The following is a 23,238-nucleotide window of genomic DNA, read 5'->3' as shown; positions in this document are numbered from 1 at the left end:
TGACTCTCTTAGAGCAGCACTGAAGGTGTAGAGTCTCTGAGTATCAGCACCGTGCAAGCAAATAGTAACAACACAGCAGTGATGATCTTGATTTTGTTCACATCAGAGCACAGAGGGGTAAGATTAGCTAATAGCTCCATACGTCTCTTTCAGATGTGTATTTTCCCTGTTTATATGTTATAGTTTCTGTCTTTATTTCAGATGATTTTTTTCTTTTCTGTCTGAATGACAATTTTATTGAGTTATTGTGGCATTGGCTTCCAAAATATGAAATGAGTGGTGTGCAGTAGTTATGAAGAGACCAATGGAGAGTCCCAGGATGAAAAACTAAGCATATTAGCTAACTCTTAAGGGGGTGACCAACCTGCTGCTCTCAAGGCATATTTAACTGTTGTGTTGTTCACATATGTCACTGGTCAGACTAAAGGTCTTACTTGCCTGGTATCCTGCCCCTGGCACAGGCCAGTCAGGGATACCTAGAGGAGTCTGTAGAAATCAGAGAAGCATTTTGCAGCACTTCCCCAGCCTATTTTCCAGGCTTCTAGAAATTTTCCTTGGAGGGATTTCTTCTCGCCTTATCAGTACTTGTAGAGCAGTTGTTGGGTCTTCCAGCTCCTAACTGCAGAAAGAAGCGAGTAGAGGGAATTTCCTGTGGACACAGCTGAATACCTAGGCAGCTCCATCCTGCAAGTGCCAACCTGGGACACGTGGAGACTCTTGTAAACTATTCACAGAGCTCTGTTTTTCCTGGTTCCCTGAGGTGTGTGATATATGCTTTGTTTCTTGGGCATCTGCTTGGTAGGACCAGAGAAGTTGGTCACTTAAGATCTTCAAGTCTGTTTGCAGTAAATAAAAAGTTTCACTGAACAGAATACAACTAACATCAACGGTAACTTATATTAAAATTGCACCAGGTACCATGTTTGGCTAGCTTTGATTTTAGATTTGTCTGTCACATGGTTCCTCACTGAAGTCCTGCTGTAATTAGAAGGGTAAAACCAATAATTAATTTGTTCCCATTTCTTTCCTTTTTCCTTTTTTCACTGGTACAGTTCTGTTGTGTAAGTCTATTACAGAACAGAAGGAAATAAAATTGGTTATATGAAAAATCAAGAACATCTGATGTCTAGAAAGAATAAGTACTTGGGGATGACAGGCTGCAGACATCTGGATTTTTATTTAAACAGTCTTCAGCTTTGTATCTGAATCATCTTTTGAAAGCTGAATATATTTTTAAAAACTTTATTGACTGTCTAATGCTATCCAGGTGTATATCTGATTTTTTCTTCATACTGACATGTTGCCCAAGTGAAAAAGCCTTGAATTAATTTAAGTAGAATTTAGAAGTTGACACCAGTGAATTAAAGTAAGAAGAGAGAGGAAAAAAACAAGAGGAGGCAAAGAAGCAGGCTGATTTTAAATAACCATCTTTCAAGATTTGTGCCTGAAAGTTAGATTCTGGATCAGATTTTGCATAGTTTGAAGTCAGAGCAAACCCCCTGATTTACAGATGAAGGTACTGCCAGCTGTTAAAGCAGGCAGAGATCTGATAACACAGGGTTAATCTGAGGCATGTCCCGCTGTGATAAAACCAGAGGCAGTTAGACCTTTCGCTCCGACAAACACTCTGGCACTGCCAGGATATTCATTTTGTCTGCAAAATCAAGCATGTAATTTCCCTTCTCCCTTGCTCTCTCCCCTTCTGTCTCTGTCTCCAGCCAGTCCTGTGGCTCAGCAGCAGCAGCCAGTCTCCCTGGTGACAACCAGGACAGCTGACCTTCAGCAGGGTGGTGTGAGATACGCTTTCACTGCAGGACATGGTCTAGGAAGCTCCCAGATTGGCTTTTTTTCCTGTCGGTCAGGAGTGCGGGACAGCAAGCCTGGGGAAACTCAGAGCCACCTCTGTGGCTGGAAGGAAAAAAGTGAAGAAATTATGTAAATTTAAAAAATAAACCACCCACCACCCCCCAAATCATCTGCCCCTCGGCACCCAAATTGCATCCACAGAAAGCTCCCAGCTTGCTTGCAGTGTTATGGCAGATTTACAGAGTGGTCCCAGAGATTAAAACTGATCCCTACCATCCATCAGTTAACACCAGTTGTGTGAGCCTGTGTAAATACATGTGTTTGCCCGTACAGCCGTCAGGCTTGTCATCAGAAACAAGTCCAAGACTCCACAGAGCCAGAAGAAGAGGCATTTCTACCTGTTTTCAAATGAAGCAGAGGTACTCCAAGTCTCTAGAAGTGTAGATTTAGTTGTCAGTTTTATTTGCTACTTTCGGATGTTATCTGCCGCTAGTAAAGCTGAGTGTGAGTAACTCACCAGCCTGCATAGATAACTTTGCTTTTTGTTTCAGTCTGGCTTGAGACAGAAATCCCGTAAAAGCTTTCATTCCAATCCGTGTGCTGAATGATGATACAGGACTTAAAGAAGTGAGGGTACAATTCCCGAGGCACTCCTAAAGACTTTTCCAAGAATTTTAAAAAGCCTCTTAAAAACGGCAGCAGAGATCGAACGCTGCTAAGGGAGGGGAAAAAAAAAAAAAAGGAAGAAAAAACTTTGGCAGGCATACAGGGTCTTACATCAATCTAGTAGTCAGCATCTATGTAGATGTTCTTTCCTCCTTTTGTGCAACACCCCTTCCCTCCTACAGACCACCCAATGCCCTATAAATAATCCAAGGACTGTATTTTTTCTCCAGATTTATCTTCAGACCTCAAAGGAAAAATATCAGGCAAAGGAAGGGAGAGAGGGAGAAGGGAAAGTGAGGAGGGGAGAGAGAGAGAAGGGAAAGATGGCTAGTGAGTTCAAAAAGAAAGCGTTCTGGAGGGCAGTGGTGGCTGAGTTCCTCGCCATGAGCCTTTTTATTTTTATTAGCATTGGCTCGGCTCTGGGTTTTAGCTTCCCAGTGGTGGGCAACAAAACATCAACAAGGTCTCAAGACAATGTGAAGGTTTCCCTGGCTTTTGGGTTATCCATCGCTACCATGGCACAAAGCGTGGGCCACATCAGCGGTGCCCACCTGAACCCAGCTGTGACCCTGGGCCTCCTGCTGAGCTGCCAGATCAGCATCCTCAAGGCGCTCATGTACATCATTGCCCAGTGCCTGGGGGCAGTGGTGGCCACAGCTATTCTGTCAGGAGTCACCTCCTCTCTCCCAAACAACCTCCTGGGGCTCAACTCGGTAAGTCAAAACTTTTCATTCCTTTTTTTTTTTTTTTCTTTTGAGTAGAAAAGTAAGACCTGTAGAAGATATGTGTGTGGGGGTGTGATAGTGATGGTGGTGGTGATGGTGACCTCAGGCAGCCAATTGCTTATTGCGGCAAGGGATCCAGTCCTTACAGATACCAGGGTGGATCTATGTCATAGGGACAGTCCGTCGTCCCTCCCCCCCCCCCCCATTTTGGAGCTTTAGGACACTATCGTCGTGATTATTTTTTCTTATGTTCAATTTTGTGCATCCAAGTTGCTGAAAAGTGCTTTTTGACACCAATTTAATGTTGAAATCACTTGCAGTTGCATGATGAAGTCCCATTCGTGGTTCTGAAGGTCTCAGGTAACATGCTGATTAATGTGCATATACCAATGTTGTTTTCGCTTCTATGAATATGGTTCTTTTTCAATCCCTAATTAATGGTTTGTGCAACCTGCACTGAAAACCTGTGGGAACAGTGAGAGAGATGCTTAGCAAGAGAAACCCTGTCACCAAAGGCGCGAGCGTTACCTGTTGCGTTAGGCAGAGTGCTCACATCCTGCCTGACACAGAATCCCAGCTGCTCTTTCTGTGTGTTTCTCCTGTTGCTGTGCAAAAATGAGAAAACCCTGAATTCTCAGGTGTAGACTGGAGAGTGATGTGAGGCAGCTACACTTAACAGGGGTGCAGGTTTCAGCCCTCTCCCTGCCAGGTGCTCACATCATGCTGCAGAAAAACTGCCTGGCCACAGCTCCTTCTCCTCAAAATATTGTCATTTTTCTGTTGTTGTTGTACTGTAACAGGAGAAAAAAGGATAGATACACTTCTAAACTTGAAATCATCCCACTGTCAGGGGCAGTGCTATAGCCACTGCAGTACACCGAGTACTAGAAATGGAAATTGCCTTCTAGTCACTTATTTCACCTGATAAGAACAAGTATTTCAGATCTTTTCTACAGCCCCTTTCTTGCAGAATATTCCTGACTGCAGTTTGAAACCTGAGGTAATTTGAAACCTTATGCCCATTCGAAGTCACAGAAATATTTGGGACATAAAGCTGAAAATAGAATAAATCTTCAGAAATCATTTAGGCAAAAGGGGAAGAACGGATAAAAAGAATTAAATTTACAAATAAAGTAATATATTTTTACGTGCTGTGGCATTACAGTTAATTCAGAAAGTAAAGGCAGTTTTAGAAAACATAATAAAATCTGATATTAAGAAGGTGATTACTGAGCAGCTTAGTATCATCCACCCTGTGTTACTCTGCGGGTTGGCTGCTCACCTCCTTCGAGCCTGGTGCCTACAGGTATTCCATCATGCCACCGTTAAGGAAATTCTGATGAGTTAATCCAAAGCATTTGGGGGAAGAGGAGCAAATGTTTTTATTAACTCCAGAAGGCTCTGGCTGTGTGTGTGATATGTGATCTTTTCCTCTGAAACCACTGGCAGAGGGAACTGCTGAACCGCATGGGACAGGGTATCCGCCCAAGTGGTTTCCTCGAGAGGTCCAACAGCCATTAAACACGGGAGGTCCGGTTTCAGTAGCACTTGCGTTTGGTCTTCCCCTTTTGCTTGCCACAGAATGCTGATGGCTGGCTCCTTCCTCTGCCCAAAAGTCCTGAAACTGTCCATTTGTAAAGGGGGTGTAGGTGATCACCCAGCCTCTTCTTGCTCCTCAGTCAGTAACTGCAAGCTACAAAGGTATAATTCAGAGCTCTGCACAAGGACATCCGAGAAGAGAAGAGCCTATGGGGACAGATGGAAAGATCATGAAAGATTGGGAAAGATAAGTGCAGTCACTGACTTTAGTAAGCTTAGGAGACTACTTCATGGATCTCAAAAATTGCATGTTTAGGGTGGAAGCCTTGTTCCCCCTCCAGGAACACCTCTGGAATACAATCAAACACATCCTTTCCAAGGCCATCAAATACACTGTAGGCAAAACCAGATAGTGTGAGTCTCTATCATGCCTATTTTACAAACCTGGTAACACTTTCTTTGCATGAATTAATGGATAAAATGGTTCCTAACACTGTGAAAAGCCCTGGTCTCAGTGCCTGTCGTTGTCAAATACTTAAAATTTTGATTTTCTGTTTTCTCTTTCATATCCAGTTATAAATCTGGCTAGAGGAGCAGTGGGGAGAACTCCCAGGGGATGGGGAGAGCAGCAGCTGTTCTTCTCCCCTGCAAGAAAGAACTAGAGAGGAAAGAAAATCCATTTATTTCCCACTGACAAGCTGGGACTGTCTGGGGAGGGGAGGCGAGGGCTGAGGGAGGCGCTGGGTCCGAGCCCAATGCAGGGGAGAAGAGCAGAACGGCTGTCCTTGCGCAGAGGTGATCACAATGGGCATATCCTGAAACCGCAACCCAGCACCGAGAGCGTACTGCCTCCGTCAGCAAATAAACGATAAGGATAAACCACAGAGATTTCCTTTTATGTCACGATTTTTAACCTGAGGACAAGGAGGGGAGGGGCAGGGCTGGCATCCCTGCCAGCTGCTTTATCTTCCTGCCCTTCCTGTGGAAAACAAGGTGTAGATTCACTCTTGAGAAAAAGAATAGAAAGAAAGGGAGTGCTGTTTGTTTGACAAGGTTGGGAAGAGGGCTTGGATGTGCATGACTGTGCCCTCTGTTCTGAGCCTGTCATGCACTTGGAGGGGTGTTTTCTACATGAAAAATGTGGTGGGAGCAGTTTAATGGCTGTGCAATGTCCCCAGTGGATACTGGGTGGGATTGCATGCCTGAACTTAGATTTATGCTGCCCAGCTGAAGGTCCTGCACTGATAGCCCAAGCGAAGAACCCATGTCCACAGGCTCCTCTCTAGTTCACAGAGAAGGAGAGACAAAGAGAGGTCCTTCATTCTTTAGATTCGTTGAGTTGTCCTCCAGACATAGCGGCTGTTCTTTGGCATGATGAGGCTCCAGGTTTGGAAGCCTCTGTTAAGTATCCAAAATGAAGTGGGATGAATCTGTGCCTTTCTCATTTCCCAGAGGGAAAAAGGGAGACACCAGCAAATGAAGAACAGAAAGCAGCCATGGGAGGAGCAAGGCTGAAGAGAAGGAAGGGAGAATGAAAAAGCAGGATGCCTCTTTAACATGTTCAGTATTAAGGTCTGGTTTATACTAAGACAAGCAAAGCTGTCACATATGAAGAGTTTGATCCAAACTTCACTGAAGTCAGTGGAAATATTTTTAGTTACTTTGGCTGGTTCCGAATAAGACATTCTGGACAATATTCAGAGAGGTATTTAGATTACTGAATCTTTTTAAGACACTTAACTTCCCATATATTTTAGTAGTGGTGTGGGTGCCAAAGTAAAAACTTCAAGAACTGGAAAAGCTGAAAGAAGAATATGCAGTGTGTTTGTTGTTCTAAAAATTTAAACATTTTTCCTTACATCATCTTGTATCTTCTTTTGGAAATTGGGTTACTACATGTTACAAATTTCCGTTAAATAAAGCTGTAAGAATAGAGAATGCCTAATCCAAAATGCACTCATCTGCCAGCATAGCTGGCTATTGTCTAGTGAGGATAGATCTGTAGTTTGGCTAATGGAAGAAGCTATGCAGCACGGGCAGCTAAGGACCAACAAAGAGCTCAAGCAGAAAAGGCTGGTGAGAGGAGACTTCTGTATTATAAGGTAACACAATATTTGAGGTTCAGCAATGATTACCTTGAGAAATTTTATCAAGCTTTTAAAAACATCCTGAGAAAATTTCTTTAGCTCAGTTTTTTTTTCTGTGAAGATAATCTGAGTTTGTGAAACATGCAGACACTGCTTTACAATTTCATAATTTCTGTATTTTGGCAGAAAAAGTGCCCCCTAAGTCTTGGGGCTACCATTTGGACACTATTTGAAAACTCTGCCTTGAAGTTTATGATGGAAGATATTTTGAAAGTTATAAGTGGATCAAAAACTGCAGGCAAGAAAAACAGAGCTGAAGGTAGCAATGCTCAGGGTAGATAAAGAGAAAAGAAAAACAACCAAGAATAACAAATAGAAGCACTTGGTTTTAAAAAACACTCGGTGGACTGATAAATATTGTTTGTGTAGCTGCAGAAATTTCTGGAAAAGCCAGATCTGTGGTCAGTGGATTCAGAGGTCTGGAGTGTTTTCTTAAGACAGGTGATTAGTCATATAGGTACCACTCCTGGAGCCTGGGAGGTCATTTGTTGCTGTACCACCCTTTGGATTTCCAGCGCAGTAGGCTGTCTCTGCCACTACTGCTCAGCAGAGTTAGATCAGCTGCCGTGGAAGAATTGGTGCATGTAAGGGTGCAATGTCCTTTGGTGATAAACACACAGTGGCCAACTCCAAATCCTGTCTCAAAGACAGGGAGAAAGGAGCCTTTTGCTGTCCTTGATTCTTCATACCAGGGCAGTATCTGTTACTTTGAGACACCTTCCACCCTCACCAAAGTCACACTACAGAATGAGTCCCCTTTCCATAAGTAATCCCACTTAGCTGGGTTGCGGTCCAGCAAGAGCAGAACAGCTTTGAAACCCCTGTGCTGGAGGTGGCTTTTTTCCTCTGCCCAGCCTTATTCTGCTACTTGGGAAAGCTGAAGGCTGGACAATCTCTTGTCTCCAGGAGACTGGAGGATAGGATGGCGCATACGATGTGTGGATCCTTAGCTTCTGCAGATGCATCATCTTATCTCTAGGGCATCAGTTCTGGTGATTTTTTTCTCCCAACAAATGTCCAAGGCACAGAGACCTTAGTGCAAACATAAAATTGCTCCCGCACTGGGAGCTCCCTTTATTAATGTTGAGACCTGCCACACCTTTCAGTGGTGTATGGGGGTCAGTACTGATGTTTTTATCCTGATAGCCCTCACTGAGTCTTTCCTATCCTTTAGAAAGTTGCCTGGGAGGGCACATATGGTCCAAACCAGTGTACCAGTAGTGGCCCTCTGAGCACGGGCAGTGGGACTTGCATGGTTGGCCATGATGACTCAGTGTTTACCTTGTGATTTCCCTCTCTCTTTGTGCCCACGCCCTGTGAGTCTGTTCTCCTCCAACCTCAAATTAAACAAAGTCGGGTTAAGTTGGAAGAGCTTCCAACATCAACTGAGAGCTTGACAGTGTGAGTGGACAATTGAGTAAGTGATGCTGCTTTTCCTCTGAGTCAGTATGGAAAATTGCAGTTCCAGAGGTGCCACTGGATGGATGAGACATGCAGCTGAGCTCCTGACCCCTAGCGCTTATTAAAAATCCTTGGATGCCTTTCCTCAATGCAGTTTATAGGCTGTGCATTTCTTATGTTTCAATACAGTGAGCTTACTTCTCCTCGTCACTGCCCTCTGCCCTCCCTGTTTTCGATCCAGTGTAGGCTTCTCCTGCCAACCTTGCCTGTGCTGGGACACCTGCATGCTTAAGCACTGGAGCTTCTACAAGAGACCAGAAGTTGCTGCATTTTTAGAGTGAGCAAAATGGTTCCTGTACATGAGATTACTCTGGGATTTTTATTTCTTAACAAACAGTGCCACAACAATAGTTCATTATTCAATTTCAATTTTGCAGCAGCAGCAGTCTTTTATGGCATGCCAGCATTGTATTGAATCGCACCAGGCTGGGGAGGTGGAACACAGGAAAAACACCTGCTCAAAACTGGCCTTAGTCTTGGCTGCTTTCTAATGGGTTCACACAGTGACAGCAGAAACATCTGGGTTGTGATGTAAACGTGATGGTTATCGCCCATCCTCCAGAACATTTGGGGATAGCAGGGTTTATAGCTCTAATCCTTATCTCAGGTCTCAGAAGTTATTTCTCATTTCCATTTCTACAAAGGTTTGCTTAGTGCTTCTGCTCCATAATCATATAGCCATGCCCAGAGCTTTTGGCAGAGAGCACTCAAGGATGCAGCAGCGTGGCTGTTTCTGGCACAAGGCAAGGCCCTCAGCGATCATTCACCTGCACATCTGTCTTTTGGTGCTGGAATAGAGTCATTCAAGCGGGTTTTATACCATGAGCCGGGTCCTCATCCACAGGATCCAAGGGTGACTGTTACCTTGTCCGAAAAATGCTCAGCAAGCCTCAGATTAAAGGTCCTCTTTAAATAGAAAGGACAGAAATTGATGAAAGGGGTGCACAGAGGCTTGTAAAATAAGGAGTTGCAATAGACCTAAAAACATTATTAATTTGGTAGATTGGTAAATATTGTAATTCAAATGGAGTCATGCTGGCATTTTTTGGAGAAGGATTTTTTCCTGTGTTTGACCAGCTGTCAAACTAAGTAAGATTAAGTATGAAATCTAAGGAAATCCATTTTGCCACCACCCTTCCTGACTGGTGAATAAACAGTTAAAACTGTTTTAATTTCTTTATTATTCTGTGTATTATGCCATATGCATTTGGATATTTTGTGTGTACCTGTATACACACCTCCACACATATTCGCCCTCACACACGAGAGATAAATAGGCAGACAGACAGATTCTTCAGATAAGGCAAACCCAAATGTCATTTCCTAGTTTAAATTCACCATTAAAAAAAAAATAAAAATCTATTAGTGGGTGCTGATTCTAAATCAAGATCCGGCACGGCAATAACCACAGCCTGAGGGCAAATGGAAATTTCCACAACAAACATGAGAATTTATGGTATGGATCAATTCTGCTTAAATTGATGCAATGGTAAAAGCAACATATAAGTCATCGTAGCAGGGCTTGTACTTCAGCAGATAATTTGAACCTTTGGGTGGATCTTGAATAGAATTTATTTAATCAGAGAATCCTAAAAAAAAAGTCACTATCTAGGTTGTATATAGCTACCTTTAAGAGAGGCCTTTTTTAAAACAAGGATACTAAACCATATCACAAGCACTAAAGGAAGAAAAAATAGCCCCTGAAAAATTTCCTGTTTGTCTCAAGAGGAAATTGCCTGTTCTCTTTAGAGTAGTAGTACATTTTTGCTTATTTGTCCATTCTCCAGATTAATTGAGAGAATTCAATAACAGAGAGATCTTTACCTGGTATCATAACTGAAAATGTCAAAGAAATCTTCATTCTTAGAAAAATCTCCATTCCAGGGTTAGGGAAACCAGATCAAACTATTGTGCTTATGCTAAACTTCATAAAGAGCGAACCATCCGTATGTTATGTGTCTGAATTTCTCAGTTTCTGTATTTCTTTTTCTCTAAACTGTTGTCTCTTTATTACAAATATGCGGAGGCAGAGGCACCCTTTTCACTGTGGGCTGATGTGGTACCTGGCACATCACGGTCTGTGGCTGTGTTCCTCAGTACCTCCAGATTAATACTAATACCGATGTGACGGAGCAAGGGAATGCCTCCTGGAGGTTTTCCTGGCCTGGCTGGGCCAGTGTGTTTATTAATGTGCAACCTAATGGGAAAGTACAGCTCTTCCTGGCATCCAAACCCAAAGCTAGTGCTGGTGTTTAACTGCTTCACTCCTTTTAAGTCAATGAAATCTGAGGCTAAAGCACATTAACCTGTTAAATTAAATATACATGGCCTGACAGGCATCCTGGAGGAAGCTCTATAAATAGCAGGAGGGCAAAAATGTGTCCTGTAGTGTCTGCAAGGGGATCGTCTTTCAGCATTTATGGACAGAAAGAAGCAAAGAAATACTCCGTGGACTTTCCTGGTAGAGCCCCATGCGTCGCCTCTCCAGGAACCACAGAAAACCAAACTTTTCCAGGCTCTTGACACTAATTCTGTGCCAAGTGCCAAGCAAAATCAATGAACTCTTTCAAAGCAGAACTGTGGCACATGTTTCCTTACACATATACACACAAATTCTCTTGAAGTTAATGATGACTGTATTTCGACCGAGGAATGAATAAAGTCAGGTTTGGCCCCTTTTCCTTCCTTTGATAAGAATTCTCGCTCAATGAACAAAGTGGAGAAATGAAGGAGATGAAGTTGTCCCCCTAATTCCTGAAATCTGTTGTGTGTATTCAGAGCTGGTTTTTAACTCCACGGAAATGCCAAATCTTCAATGCTCTGCACAAGACTGACTGTATGAACTACCTCAGACTTGGAAAGTTTGAAAACTTCACAGGTTTGCTGGAGTGTTTGTCCAGAAGTATAAAGTGAATATGACTTTGGTGCAATTGCCAACAACCATACCGTGAGGTTTCTGCAAATCCAGCTAGTTATTCCAGTAACAACATAGAAAGGAAGACTTTATTAGGCTCAAAACCCAGATATGCCCAATATTCCCTGTTGAAAGACTATCTCCTTCTGGGCTGACAATACAGGAGATCACAAATAGCTGCCCAGTAAAAATGAGTCCTTCAAAAGTGTTACTGAAAATGAACTATTTACTTGGGTTTTGCTGGGTAAAGAAAAGAAAAAACAACGCACCATTCCCCATCCTCTGAATAGAAGTTGTTTATTTCTCAGCAGCAAGGTTTAGAAAACCCAATGTTTCCCCAAAGCAACTTTCCCCGAGGCACATCAAAAAGTAAAAGTGTAAATGAGGCAAATGGTCTATCTCTAACTAGCTGTGATAAATGGAAGTCCTATAGAGGAACTGACTTTACCGTCTGTCACTGGCCTCACATGTAAACCTTATGTGCTCTGGTTTAATATAAGTAAAACCATCATTCTCTTTACGGCATATGAGGCTGCTGAAACACAAAGCCCTGGCTAGTTTCTCATCAGCCTGAAGTTCGGGTGGGAGGAGGGAGGTTAGGCTTGTTCCTGGAGGGTGTCTGCTGTCCAAAGAATGGAAAATATGATTTGTGCTTTGGGAATTGAATGAGTCCCCTTTAGAGCTCTTAAGGCTGTATTTATAGGAAGGATAATCTAGCAGAGGACAATATGTTTTGTCCCTAGGTTCTGCTGAATGCTTCTATTGTTGATCTAGGATACGATCCAAAGCTAATTCTTTGCCTCATAAGCAGCTTCTTCTGAGTGCTCCTGCCATGTAATTTTAAGTTAAACTCTTTAGATCTTTCCCTGTCTTTATTTACTAAAGAAATGAGACTTTCGTACTCTCTAAATCCCTAACTCTCAAATAATGGGTATAGAACCATCCATTTCAGCATGATACTGTGAAATAGCAAGGAGAAAAGAGAATAACAGTAGTTAAATAGTAGGGGATAAAGTCTCTGAATACATTTTGACTGTGAGTTAAAGGAAGCTTTATAGCTATGAAGATCTGGGAGGGACTTCCAGCAGAAGAAAGGTATATTATCAAGATGGAGGTTATAATTTTCATGACAGAGTTGGAGCTGAAAGAATAAGAGTCAGCCAAAATGACAGGCCAGATAGTGGAAGGTGATTTTGAGGGAAATAGGGAGATAAATTTCTGAAATTACATTTGAAGAACTATGCCCAGCTAAACAATTAAATGATAGTTAGCTTGTATAAAGCAGCATAATTAATATTTCCAGTGTAGGGATGAAGAAGAGGACACGAACCATTTAAACTAATGTGAAGAGTTTTTCTTATTAAGAAAAATAAGGAAAATCAAAGAAGGAAAAGCTTAAGATACAGGAAGAAAATGCAGTAAGATAGTGAGATGGCTTCTTTTTTTATATAACCAGGGAAATGGATTCAAATTTCCTTGAACAAAATGCTCAAAGTCTTCATTTAAGAGAAAAATCTGCCATGGCAGAGATAAGCCAATAATTTGGAATGCTGAAATCAACAGTCCTGGTGCAAATTTTTAGCTGTATATTTGAATTCAACACACAAGGAAAGAGATCTGTTTAATATATACTATTTATTGCAGCACAGCTCCATAAAATGCTAGATTTTGTGTGGACAGGAGAACATAGTTCTTCTCCCAACATGAATATTAAAAACACTTTAATAAAAGGTAGTACATTTATAGTCGATCCACAGCATGATTCTTATTATGTGCCAGCCACGATATTGCTGGGGTTCTGCAAAACCTACCTTACCTATGAGATAGCTGGCATATGCAAAGGAGAGAAGTCCCAGCCATCAGTGATGTTATATGTGTCATTAAATTGCTGTGCCTTAACTTTTCTCTCTCTAAAACACATCAGCCAACATGGCTTGCAGTGAAGTGTTTCATAAGAACAGAGAAAATTGACATTCCCCTATTGAAAGATAGACTTCTACATTTCCAGAGGCCTATAATTTTTCAGGAACAATGAGAAACTAATCCCTGTTATATGAAAGTAAACTGGACTCTGGAAGATACAATCCATGGCTAAGGCTTTGTTGGATGAGATGGAGCATAGCACCATGTGATGAAATCACCTTGCATAACAAACTCTCTTATCCATATAACGGGAAACAGGTTTGATCTTGATATACTTTTACTCCTAATGAGAAAAATATTAAATCACTGGAGAAGTACACAGTTGGGTTTACCTTGGGCCAGTTTAATTTCCTGTCCCCATTTCTCTTCTGAAGGCAGACAAGTAATAAATATCCTGCTTTAAAAAAAAAAAAAACCTAAAGGAAAGAAAACATACCATTAATTTGCCCACATTATTGCTTGAAGCTGTGGAAGTCAGTCAGCTAAACATGGCAGTTATGGGCACTTCTGAGAAACAAGCTTCTGTAGTTCCCATGCCCTGTCTGATGTTGTGGAGAAATGGAAGCAATGTGGCTGCTACTTTTTTCCTAGGACAAAAAAGCAGGCATTTGTCTCAACTTCTTACTCTCATGGTCATGATTAGATAATGATTTTCCATTAATTTTGCCATCGGTCCTCATTTGATTATGTTACATGTCTTGGCTCACTCACCCATATGGATTATATCTATGTGGAGCCTTTGCAGTGATTGATCCATCAGCTGTGTCTTCACTATCTACATATGTCACCAGCTGTTTCTAGACATTAACTCAGCTGAGCCAGAACAGCACTGAGGCAATTCTGTCCCTTCCAGCAGGAAGAACCTTTCTGAAGAACTGAGGTTTCATATGATAATTCAGGTTGGAAGGGACCTCAGCAGGTCTCTAGTCCAACCTCTGGCTCAAAGCAGAGTCAGCACTGCATTAAAACCAGGTTGCTCAGGAGCAGCAGTAGCATTACCAGATAAAGCTAATCTTTGATTAGGAATGGGCATTGTACCTCATCCCTATGCCCAGTAATGCAAAGGAGAAGTGTTCAGTATGCTGAAAGTGCTTCCTTGTCTTCCAAACATTTGCAGCACAGGAGTTTTCTGAATGAGATGCAATTTCTATAAACTTACTGAATTCCAGTGGATTTTACTTCCATTAACTTGTTCAGACTCACAGTAAACTAAGGTAAAAATCTTAATGGTGGGATTCATCTCACAGAAGGACACACCTCACTTGGGGTGTCCACATGTAGGCTTCTGCTTGTTGTCTGGGTGCTATTACAGTCAAGGGAGAATTACTCAATGCAAGATAACGTGCCCAAGAGAGTGATTCAGCTTATCACATATATGTGTCTACATATAGCTCTCAGCTCTCACCAGTGATGTAACTCATTTCTTCGGTATGTTTCTGGTGATTCTACTGTCAAAATAATTACTTAGAAACCAAGTTCAGTGGAACAATTCGTGTGAACAAAAAAGGAGAAGTCTGGATTAACTGCTATGGTATAGGAAACTGTTGGACATAAATGTGAGCTTGTGTATTTCATTTTAATCCCTTAGAGCATATTTGGTTCCTTAAAGCACTGAATCCACTCTTCAGGCTTCACAATTCTGAAGCACGAAAAAGTCAGGGAGTTGCTGTGCTTTTCCCTGCCCTCTGACATTTTTTCTGTTACCTTAATGAGCATTGGCTAAAATGCAGAACATCTGAGAGTTATTGGACTGAGATGAGAAGAGGTCAGAGATTTCCCTGCAGATACACCAAGGGCAAATGCAGTATCAGCCCACACACGCTGCCTACATACCTTGTAGTGACCACTGGTAAGCAGCCTATCAATGCACGGAAGCAAGTCATTGCAGTGTGGGTACAGGTCACTGGAAAAGGACCCCTTCGCTCCAACACTACAGTAGAAGTTACTGTCTTAAGTTTCAAGGCATTATTCTACCTATTTAAGAACCAGAGGTATGGTCACCTTATATTCTGGATATTCTCAGTAGCAGAATGCTAGATGTTAAGACCAGCAGCTGATTTTTGCTTCTGTTTTATTGACAGCCTCAGGTAGTCGGGTCTCTCTAACGTGTAGTACTACTTCCTGCTAGGTTCAGATTAAACTTGAGACAGCCCTGACCTTGTCAGAGGTTGAAGCTTCTGGAGTCAGGTATTCTACAAAAATTCCAACTTCCCTTAAAAAAACCTGAACAACATATGGAAAATACAATGAGAGGGTAACCAACTCATATTGGTTATACCTGCCTGGTTCTGTCAAGAGCTTAAACCAGCAAATTCAATAGGTGCCAAATATATTGCATTATTAGCTGGGTAAGTCTTGCAAATCCATTGTGACCAAGGATTTTATAAATATAAATATACACACACACACATATATATGTACATTTTAACCTAATACTAGCAAATGCATCTTCCTATTGCCCATGTTATGCTCTGGCTAGGATGTGGTTAGGGTGGTGAAAACTCATACTGTTCCACGTGTTGCTGTATCCTGCAGGATCCAGGCTCCTGCCATATTGACACCATAGCTCTGACAAGTAGGCAAATAACAAATGCCTGTAATATTACACTTATATACTGCAGATCCACAGACCACAGCAAAGCAGAACATCCAAGGCTTGCCTCGGTTTACCTCATTTTGGAACATGGCCCAGAGTCCTTGCTCTCACAGTGGAATTTTATGTCCCTGGCAGGCCACATAAAATTACATGGTAGAGGAAAGCAAAAGGTTTCCTATGATATTTCCAGGTTTTCTTTGATTCCACACAGCCCATCAATAAGCGTTGATTAGCAGGGAGAATGACCTCAAGTCACGTCAGCTGTAGGATGTGTTTTCCTGGATGGAAAGGAAGAATAAGATTTCCGCCTCTCAAAGTTAAGGATTATCATGGGTTTTAAAAGCATAATTTTGCCCTTATTGTCTCTTTTCTTTTATATAAGCCATACAAATGAAGGGAAAGACTAATGCTAAGTCAGTGATTAATCATTTGAAATGCTAAGGCTTTGTCAAATACTAACGTCAATGCATCAGACTTCAGATCTAGATTGTCTGGGGTTTAACAGTTGCATTATGATAGAATTTACTTTCATATCCTCTTTTGGGAAGCTGCATATCGCTCACTCATTTACCAGTAAACTTGCTTTTTAAGCCTGACCATTTGGCCTTCGAAATGTGAGGTAGGATTTTCCACAGTCTATAGCCTAGATTCTTAAAGGGATACTTTTGATATCAATGGGATGCATTTGAAACCTAATTTGCTGAAAGCCACAAGATCTCACTAGCTCTGTGGCCAAAAGGGTCTTTATTTTTAAAACAGGATGACAAAAGTAATAGAATATTGATTTAGTAATATATCAGGTGTTTAGCATGAATTTCTGGATCATGTAGTTTTCACTGCTCATCTGTATATATTTATGTCAGACTTGTATTTCTCACATATAAGTCCTATTAATGCTGAAGGTTTCATTAAATTATTCCAGTTTCTACTTTATGGATGACAAAGGAACTAAAATGCCCACCATTTCAACCAGAATTCCCTTCTATTTGTGGATAAACTGCTTCTAACTTAAAGAATACCAGTCCTGCATATTAAAGAATAAGATATAAAAATATATTATTAATGCTTCATGCTGGCAGGTCTTAGCAATCAAAATATTTTCGTTCTTTTTAATGTAGCTAATTGGATTTATGCTGGCTGAAGACTCAGATGATTTTTTTCAGTCTTTAGGAATGTGATATTTCTCCTGGTTTCAGCTGGGATACTTTTACTCTTCTGATTCTCTCCCCCATCCCACTGGGGGGGTGGAGTGAGCAAGCGGCTGTATGGGGCTGAGTTGCTGACTGGGGCTAAACCATGACAATATTATACTACTTTGTTACACAGAAGAAACAAGAAAAGCACACAGCAAAGGTGGAAAGTGAAAGAGTTCAGCTAAACATTTTTAAGTTTTAAAGTTATTCAAACATTAGTTTGGGGGAAATTAGGGCATAAAACCACACAAACAGATTTAAGGCATGACTTCCCATAGTCTTATTGTTCTTGACAGGTCACAATAACATTTAATCATGTAGTTGTCATGTATGACCTGGCAATTTTTAATGCAAAAGCTATGGCAGATGAGATAACCTGCTGATAGCGCTATCCTTGAGCATAAGTTTTGCAGAGTTTGCTTCCTACTCTGAGTCACTCACATTCTCAGTTTCTCTGGCCTGTGTCCAAGCTCATATTTCATCCTCTCCATGCAATGTGGTTACTTCTGCTTAACACCAAGTTATTCAGCTCAGATACAGGCTTGTCTTGTCTTAACTAAGATACCACTGAATATAGTGCTTAGAAGCAGAGTTCAAAACTGGTTGTAATATTGAATTATTTAGATCCACAGTTTTTTGTTCAGCACAATCTTCTAACAGTACTCCTGAAATATGACAGCATTTCTATTGCATAATGTTAATTTATGTGAATTACTGTGATTTTAATATGTTCTTCAGCATTTACAATAATAAGAAACTCTACTGATTTAATTATTAATAATACATTTGGAATAGCTATGTCTGTCAGTATGAGTTTTTCTAGAGAATCTGCTTTACTTTGGTATGAAATTGAAATATTTCCCCAATAAGCCCCTTAGGATTCCTGAACTGTGGATGGTTTTTTCTGTCTCCCAAAGAAGTTGAGTGAGGTTCAGTTTGAGTCTAAGAGACCTAAAATTAGTCTACATGTGAGTTAGGTGTCTAAGCTCTTTTTGTAGTCAAATGAAATCTAGTGAATTCAAAATAAAATACAGAGCTCTTCAGTTGATGATCACCTACATTTCTTCAGCTGAATGGATGTCATCTCCATTGACTGTGTTCACTACATATCCAAGTTAGACATGCACTACCTAAACATTGGCATTGAGAACCATTTTAGATACCTTTGGTCTTCTGTAGGACTTGTGTCACATCTACCAGTCTCATATGAACACTGTGGATATCTCAGGGTATTTCAAGCAGTCTTAGAGGCATGTTTGCCGGCAGTTGAATCACGGTATGAGTACCTTAATATTCATGTGGAGATCTGCCCATGGGGCCAGCATTTTGTCCACATTAAGTTCTTGTTTTGAAGAATTAAAACTGAACTACAGAAAATAAGTAGAGGTGGGAAAGGAGAAGAAAAGATTAAAGTGACTTGTCAATAGCAGAGATAAATACTTTCAAGCTACCCAGACCTATGCACCTTTCTTACTGTCTGTTTGTCCCTTCCTCCTCCTGCTCCTGTTTGCTTAGCAGTTGTAGGTAAAGGCAAGCTGAGCAATGTTTAACATGAGCACAGCATCCTCATTCTCAGAAGCAATGAATAAATGTCTCAAGGCACCACAGTTCACTTCTATGGGTAAACCCTATTGAAGGCAAATCTCTGGCTCATTTGTTTCTCACACGTAGACCAGTTACATTATCATTGTGCCTAGTGGTCGAGCTTTCCCTTTGGCTGGATGCAGCAACCATGCAACCATGTTGAATCACGAGTAAAATCAGGTTACGTTTAGACTTGAGTAGAGCAGTGACTGTTTCAAAACTGATTTCTGTTCACTTTTTTTTATTATTTTTCCTGTTAAGCAAAAGCAACTTGGGGAGATAAATGGCTGTGCATGTCTGCGTTCTCCTGTTGAGAAAGTAGATCCTGCGAAACTGTGTCATACTGGTTGAAGTCAGGTAGGAATATCAAGTGACATTCTCCTTCATGTCTCCATGCAGCTTTCAGAGGGAATCAATGCAGGCCAAGGACTAGGCATTGAAATCATTGCTACCTTCCAGCTGGTGTTGTGTGTCCTTGCCACCACAGACAGAAGAAGGAATGATGTCTCGGGATCAGCACCTTTGGCCATTGGTCTCTCCGTTGCCTTGGGACACCTTCTTGCTGTAAGTTTTAGCTCTCACAGTTAATACCTGCAATGTGCCACCTCAAGATGAGCCAGTGAAGGCAGGTAGATGATGGACAGGTGACAGTTCCTGCCTTCTCCTTCCTCTTCAAAGACTGACCTTGTTCCTGCAGCATGGCCCTTCTCCCTTGGCCCATGTGGCTGTGGCAGTAAATTATGAGGTCGCACATCTGGGAGGAGTTGCTGCAGTAGGACTTGTTTCACTGCTGGGTCAGGACAGGCACATGGAAAACAGTCGTTCCCTTCTCTGAGGAAGAGTGGGTGGGATGAACAAAACTGTTGTGAACCATGCTGCATGTTGCTGTTTGCCCTCCTGTATAATGAAGGTGCCACATGTGCATCAGTGACTCACCACTGGTTCTCTTTCCACCTCCTAGATTGATTACACCGGTTGTGGAATCAACCCAGCCAGATCTTTTGGCTCAGCGCTGATTGCCAACAACTTTGAAAATCACTGGGTAAGTTGAATAAATTTGTTTAGCTTACAAGAGGCTCTGCATATACATAATCTACAAAATCAGAAACATTTAAACACGTATCTTAGCACCAAGTCAGTGTGTTGCCATTTTTATTTCGTTTAACGATGAATAATCTCCTTTTGCACCTGACCAGCCTCAGGAGATCACGAAGTCCTCAAGCTGAGTGTGTATGTTCAGGGTAATACAGAACAATTTTCTTTGGTTATTTTCCTTTATGTTTATTTATTTCAAATATTTTACACTTTAAAGCCTCATTACACAGAATCCTTTATTGATTGTTTATCGCTTAAACAGAGTTTGTAAAGTTCTCCTTCTTAACCTTGTAAAAGCTAATTTAGGAAGGTTTTTAAGCAGGTTTATAAACTGAAGTGGATCATGCAATATTTGGAAGCTAATAAAATATTCATCTTCTTAAAGTGCTTATGTGCTTTCATGGATAAATGTTCTGGAAACACCATAAATTTTAGATTATTCCCTGTGGTTTAATGTGGTTAAAATGAGGAAATTCATGAGAATTTACTTATTTCACTAAAGCTCAAATAAAGAAGCCTAATATAAAAGCCCTAAATAAGCATGTTGTCTTTTATATTTAAAATGCAGCTTGTTCCAAATCTCCTACTCATGACTTTCACAGCCAGTTGCATAGGCATTCATGGAAATATAGTGATAGTACACTGTTGTGAAAATTTTGGATAAGGATGCCATTTTGATCTAAAGAGTAAAACACAAAAGGAGGACACAGGAAATTTTGCCATTATCTCCCACTTAAGCACTTTTCTTGGGATACTAAGGTAATGTAACTAAGTTAGTAGTTAGTATTTTCAGAATTTCACAGAAAAAAGTATTTTCCTTTGTAGAGAGAGAGAGAAGGAGATAGAGGTAATAATTCATATTAAACCACTGATGTTGCTGAATAAAACAAAACATATTTTCAGACCAGGAGCTCTTTGGCCGTGCAAATCCCTCAAAATCATCTGTTATTTCTAACAAAGTCAACCTGTCTATTAACATACTGCTATTACCTCTCCTTCCAAACTTTACTTAAGTGATTAGATCAGTACAATTACAGCAATATCACTAGCTAAATAGCAGCTAGTAGCAAATTAAGCCCCTAATTAGGTCCCCACTAAGTATTATTTTCTATTTCACCTATCACTGAAAGTTGGTGGGAAAATGGAAACTTATGTCCTTGTTTATTTTAGAAATTGTGCTCCCCCACCAAATCTATCTGGAGTAACAAAGGTGTTTTACCAGTGGATACCTAATTTTAAATACCAGGACTTGACATCATAGTCACAGTTATTAATCTCTGGGTCTATTGCCAATTCATGGTGAGAAATTCCTGATTTCTTGCCACACGGTTAAGTAAATATTCGGGTACAACACTACATTTTAAATATTTTCACTGTAAACCTTCAGAGGATATTTTCAGAGCAGCTTCAAATGCAGTAACACCTGATGTATTAACTGGGCTTGGAACTGTGTTTCAGATCTTCTGGGTTGGCCCAATCATTGGAGGAGCAAGTGCTGCCCTGATTTATGACTTCATCCTGGCTCCCAGAACCAGCGACCTGACTGACCGCATGAAGGTGTGGACCAGCGGCCAAGTAGAAGAGTATGATCTGGAAGGAGATGATATGAACTCCCGGGTTGAAATGAAGCCAAAGTAAAGACAGACAAGGGGGTGGAAAAAAAAGCACATTGGTTTCTGAAGATTTTATCAGTGTTATAGACTCTTTGTAAACCAGCAAGCAGTACATTGTTTTTTAATTCAATACGGTTTTCCATTTTTTGCCCCCATTTTTAACACTACTTTTATATCTGGGTTTTTTTAATTACAAAGTATTCAGACCAAGAAGTCATTAGATAGTTTTGCGTGAGCTAAATAAATTGGGCTGAAATTTAACCCCTCCCTCACCACTACCAATTTTTCTTGTGTATTTAGCGTGGGTGGTTCTCCCAGCACATCACTCAGTAATGATAAGTAGTCCAAATGATCAGTCTGTTTGCTGAAAGAACAGATACCGAGGACAAAAAACCATCTGTACCAGTAATGGGGGCCTTATACTGGAAAAAGTGTTGATACAAGTATGCAAGGCTGGTATTTAATGCCAGCAGTGCATGTGAAAAGCTATGTCAAATCGTTGCCCAAAAACATCGTTTGGAAGGAAAGGCCACTAAAATTTATTTGTTATGTAGAATCAACCATAATTTTCTAAATGTTTGATAAACTCTGAGAAAGAGGGCCAGAAAAGTTAGAGCAGGGAAAGAATCTCTGGATTCCCAGGATCCGTTAGATTTTCTAGTGTTTCATTTTCCCTGACCCTGCATCCAGTTCATTGTGAGGGGAGAGAATATATGACAGAACAAAATAAAGATATATTAATTCCTGGGAAGTGAATAATTAGAAGTCAAATTGGAGAGTAGTAATAACAATTGCAAGAAGAACAACACGGTGCCAACATGTAAACAGAATCTGATTGTTCCTGTGACTACTCTGCTTTTGTTCATCTTATTTAACTTCATGTTTTAAAGCAAACCAGGAAAAAAAAAGGCCCCTTTCTTCCTGACCCCACTCTATTAGCCAGTGCTGTGACATTCAGGGACAATGAATAGATATACACACAGTATATTTTCTAATGAGGGACAAATACATACCAGTGTGTAAGTCCATTTTGGGGGTTGTTGCTTTGTTTTTATATATATATATATAAATATGTTTATATAAATGTTTTATACAGAAAGCCTAGTATACTGTTTTGTAAGAAAATAAGAGCATAAGACAAGTGGAAAGCATTGCAGCAGTGCTTAGCAAAATAAATGACACTGGAAACGTGAAGAAAATTAACACTCTAAATGATGTGGAATACTATTTTCTGGTTTCGTTTTTGTGTGTTGTGCTACTTATGAATTCCTGAGTAACCCAAAGCATTAGCTGGTCTTACCTACTAACTATAGAATATAGTTAAAGCAGATACATGCCGATATACTTGTTCTGCACTGAACAGTTTTACATAAGGAATGAGGCCCGGAGAAACATACATAGAGAGCTGCATACTTTACCTTTCAGACAAACACCCCAGAGGTGATATGATGGACGTCTCCTGTTGTAGAGACTGTGTGGAAATGGGAATTGAGAGCAGGTTAACACAGGAATCCGGATAGCTTGGATCACTTAATGAAGTTGAGCAGATGTACAATGAAAAAAACCCGAAAATCACCAGCAAACTAAACAGAATATATTTTATCTTTCTCGTCAACATTTGGTGTGCGATCCCATGTATTGTCTATGTACATACAGCATGATTGGATTTCGGGGTGGTTTAAAAATAAACAAAATCAGTTGTGTTACCACAGGAAGTGTTCACGGTTCTTGATTTTTGATTTGCCTTCCAACACAACGCAATTTTATTTTCAGTACCATTCTTCAGGTGCCCCCCTGTAACAATGAGACAATTTCTACTTTTCCACTCTTGACTGCTTCTTTGATTTGATGCTAGCCTTGGCGGAAAGGAAGCTTCTTTCTTTGTAAAGCAGGCAAAGCGGGCCCTCACCCGGAAGTAAGCTCTATCTAAATTATACTTAGAAAGGAAGCAGAATACCAGGGCCTTGTGCCCACTT

At 40.8% G+C, this 23,238-nt stretch overlaps 1 protein-coding gene across 1 annotated transcript; it reads left to right on the top strand.

The window, feature by feature from the left end:
- Positions 1 to 2,662: 2,662 nt before the first annotated feature.
- On the top strand, positions 2,663 to 22,973 carry AQP1 (aquaporin 1 (Colton blood group)). Its single transcript, XM_075082215.1, has 4 exons — positions 2,663 to 3,185; positions 18,954 to 19,118; positions 19,516 to 19,596; positions 21,108 to 22,973. Exons 1-4 carry the CDS (start codon positions 2,796 to 2,798, stop codon positions 21,285 to 21,287), a joined length of 816 nt encoding a protein of 271 aa, XP_074938316.1. The 5' UTR covers positions 2,663 to 2,795; the 3' UTR covers positions 21,288 to 22,973.
- The last annotated feature ends 265 nt before the right edge of the window (positions 22,974 to 23,238 follow it).

The sequence above is a fragment of the Phalacrocorax aristotelis genome, chromosome 2 (assembly GCF_949628215.1).
Source record: "Phalacrocorax aristotelis chromosome 2, bGulAri2.1, whole genome shotgun sequence".
NCBI lineage: Eukaryota > Metazoa > Chordata > Aves > Suliformes > Phalacrocoracidae > Phalacrocorax > Phalacrocorax aristotelis.
The sequence above is the reverse complement of the archived record's forward strand: the minus strand, read 5'-3'. Positions and strand labels throughout refer to the sequence as shown.

What these genes read in the sequence shown, in the direction of transcription:
- AQP1 (XM_075082215.1), top strand. Translation starts at nt 2,796, where the DNA reads ATGGCTAGTGAGTTCAAAAAGAAAGCGTTCTGGAGGGCAGTGGTGGCT. An exon ending in ACCTCCTGGGGCTCAACTCG is followed by an intron (nt 3,186 to 18,953) that starts GTAAGTCAAAAC and finishes GTCTCCATGCAG; the next exon opens with CTTTCAGAGGGAATCAATGC. An exon ending in ACAACTTTGAAAATCACTGG is followed by an intron (nt 19,597 to 21,107) that starts GTAAGTTGAATA and finishes ACTGTGTTTCAG; the next exon opens with ATCTTCTGGGTTGGCCCAAT.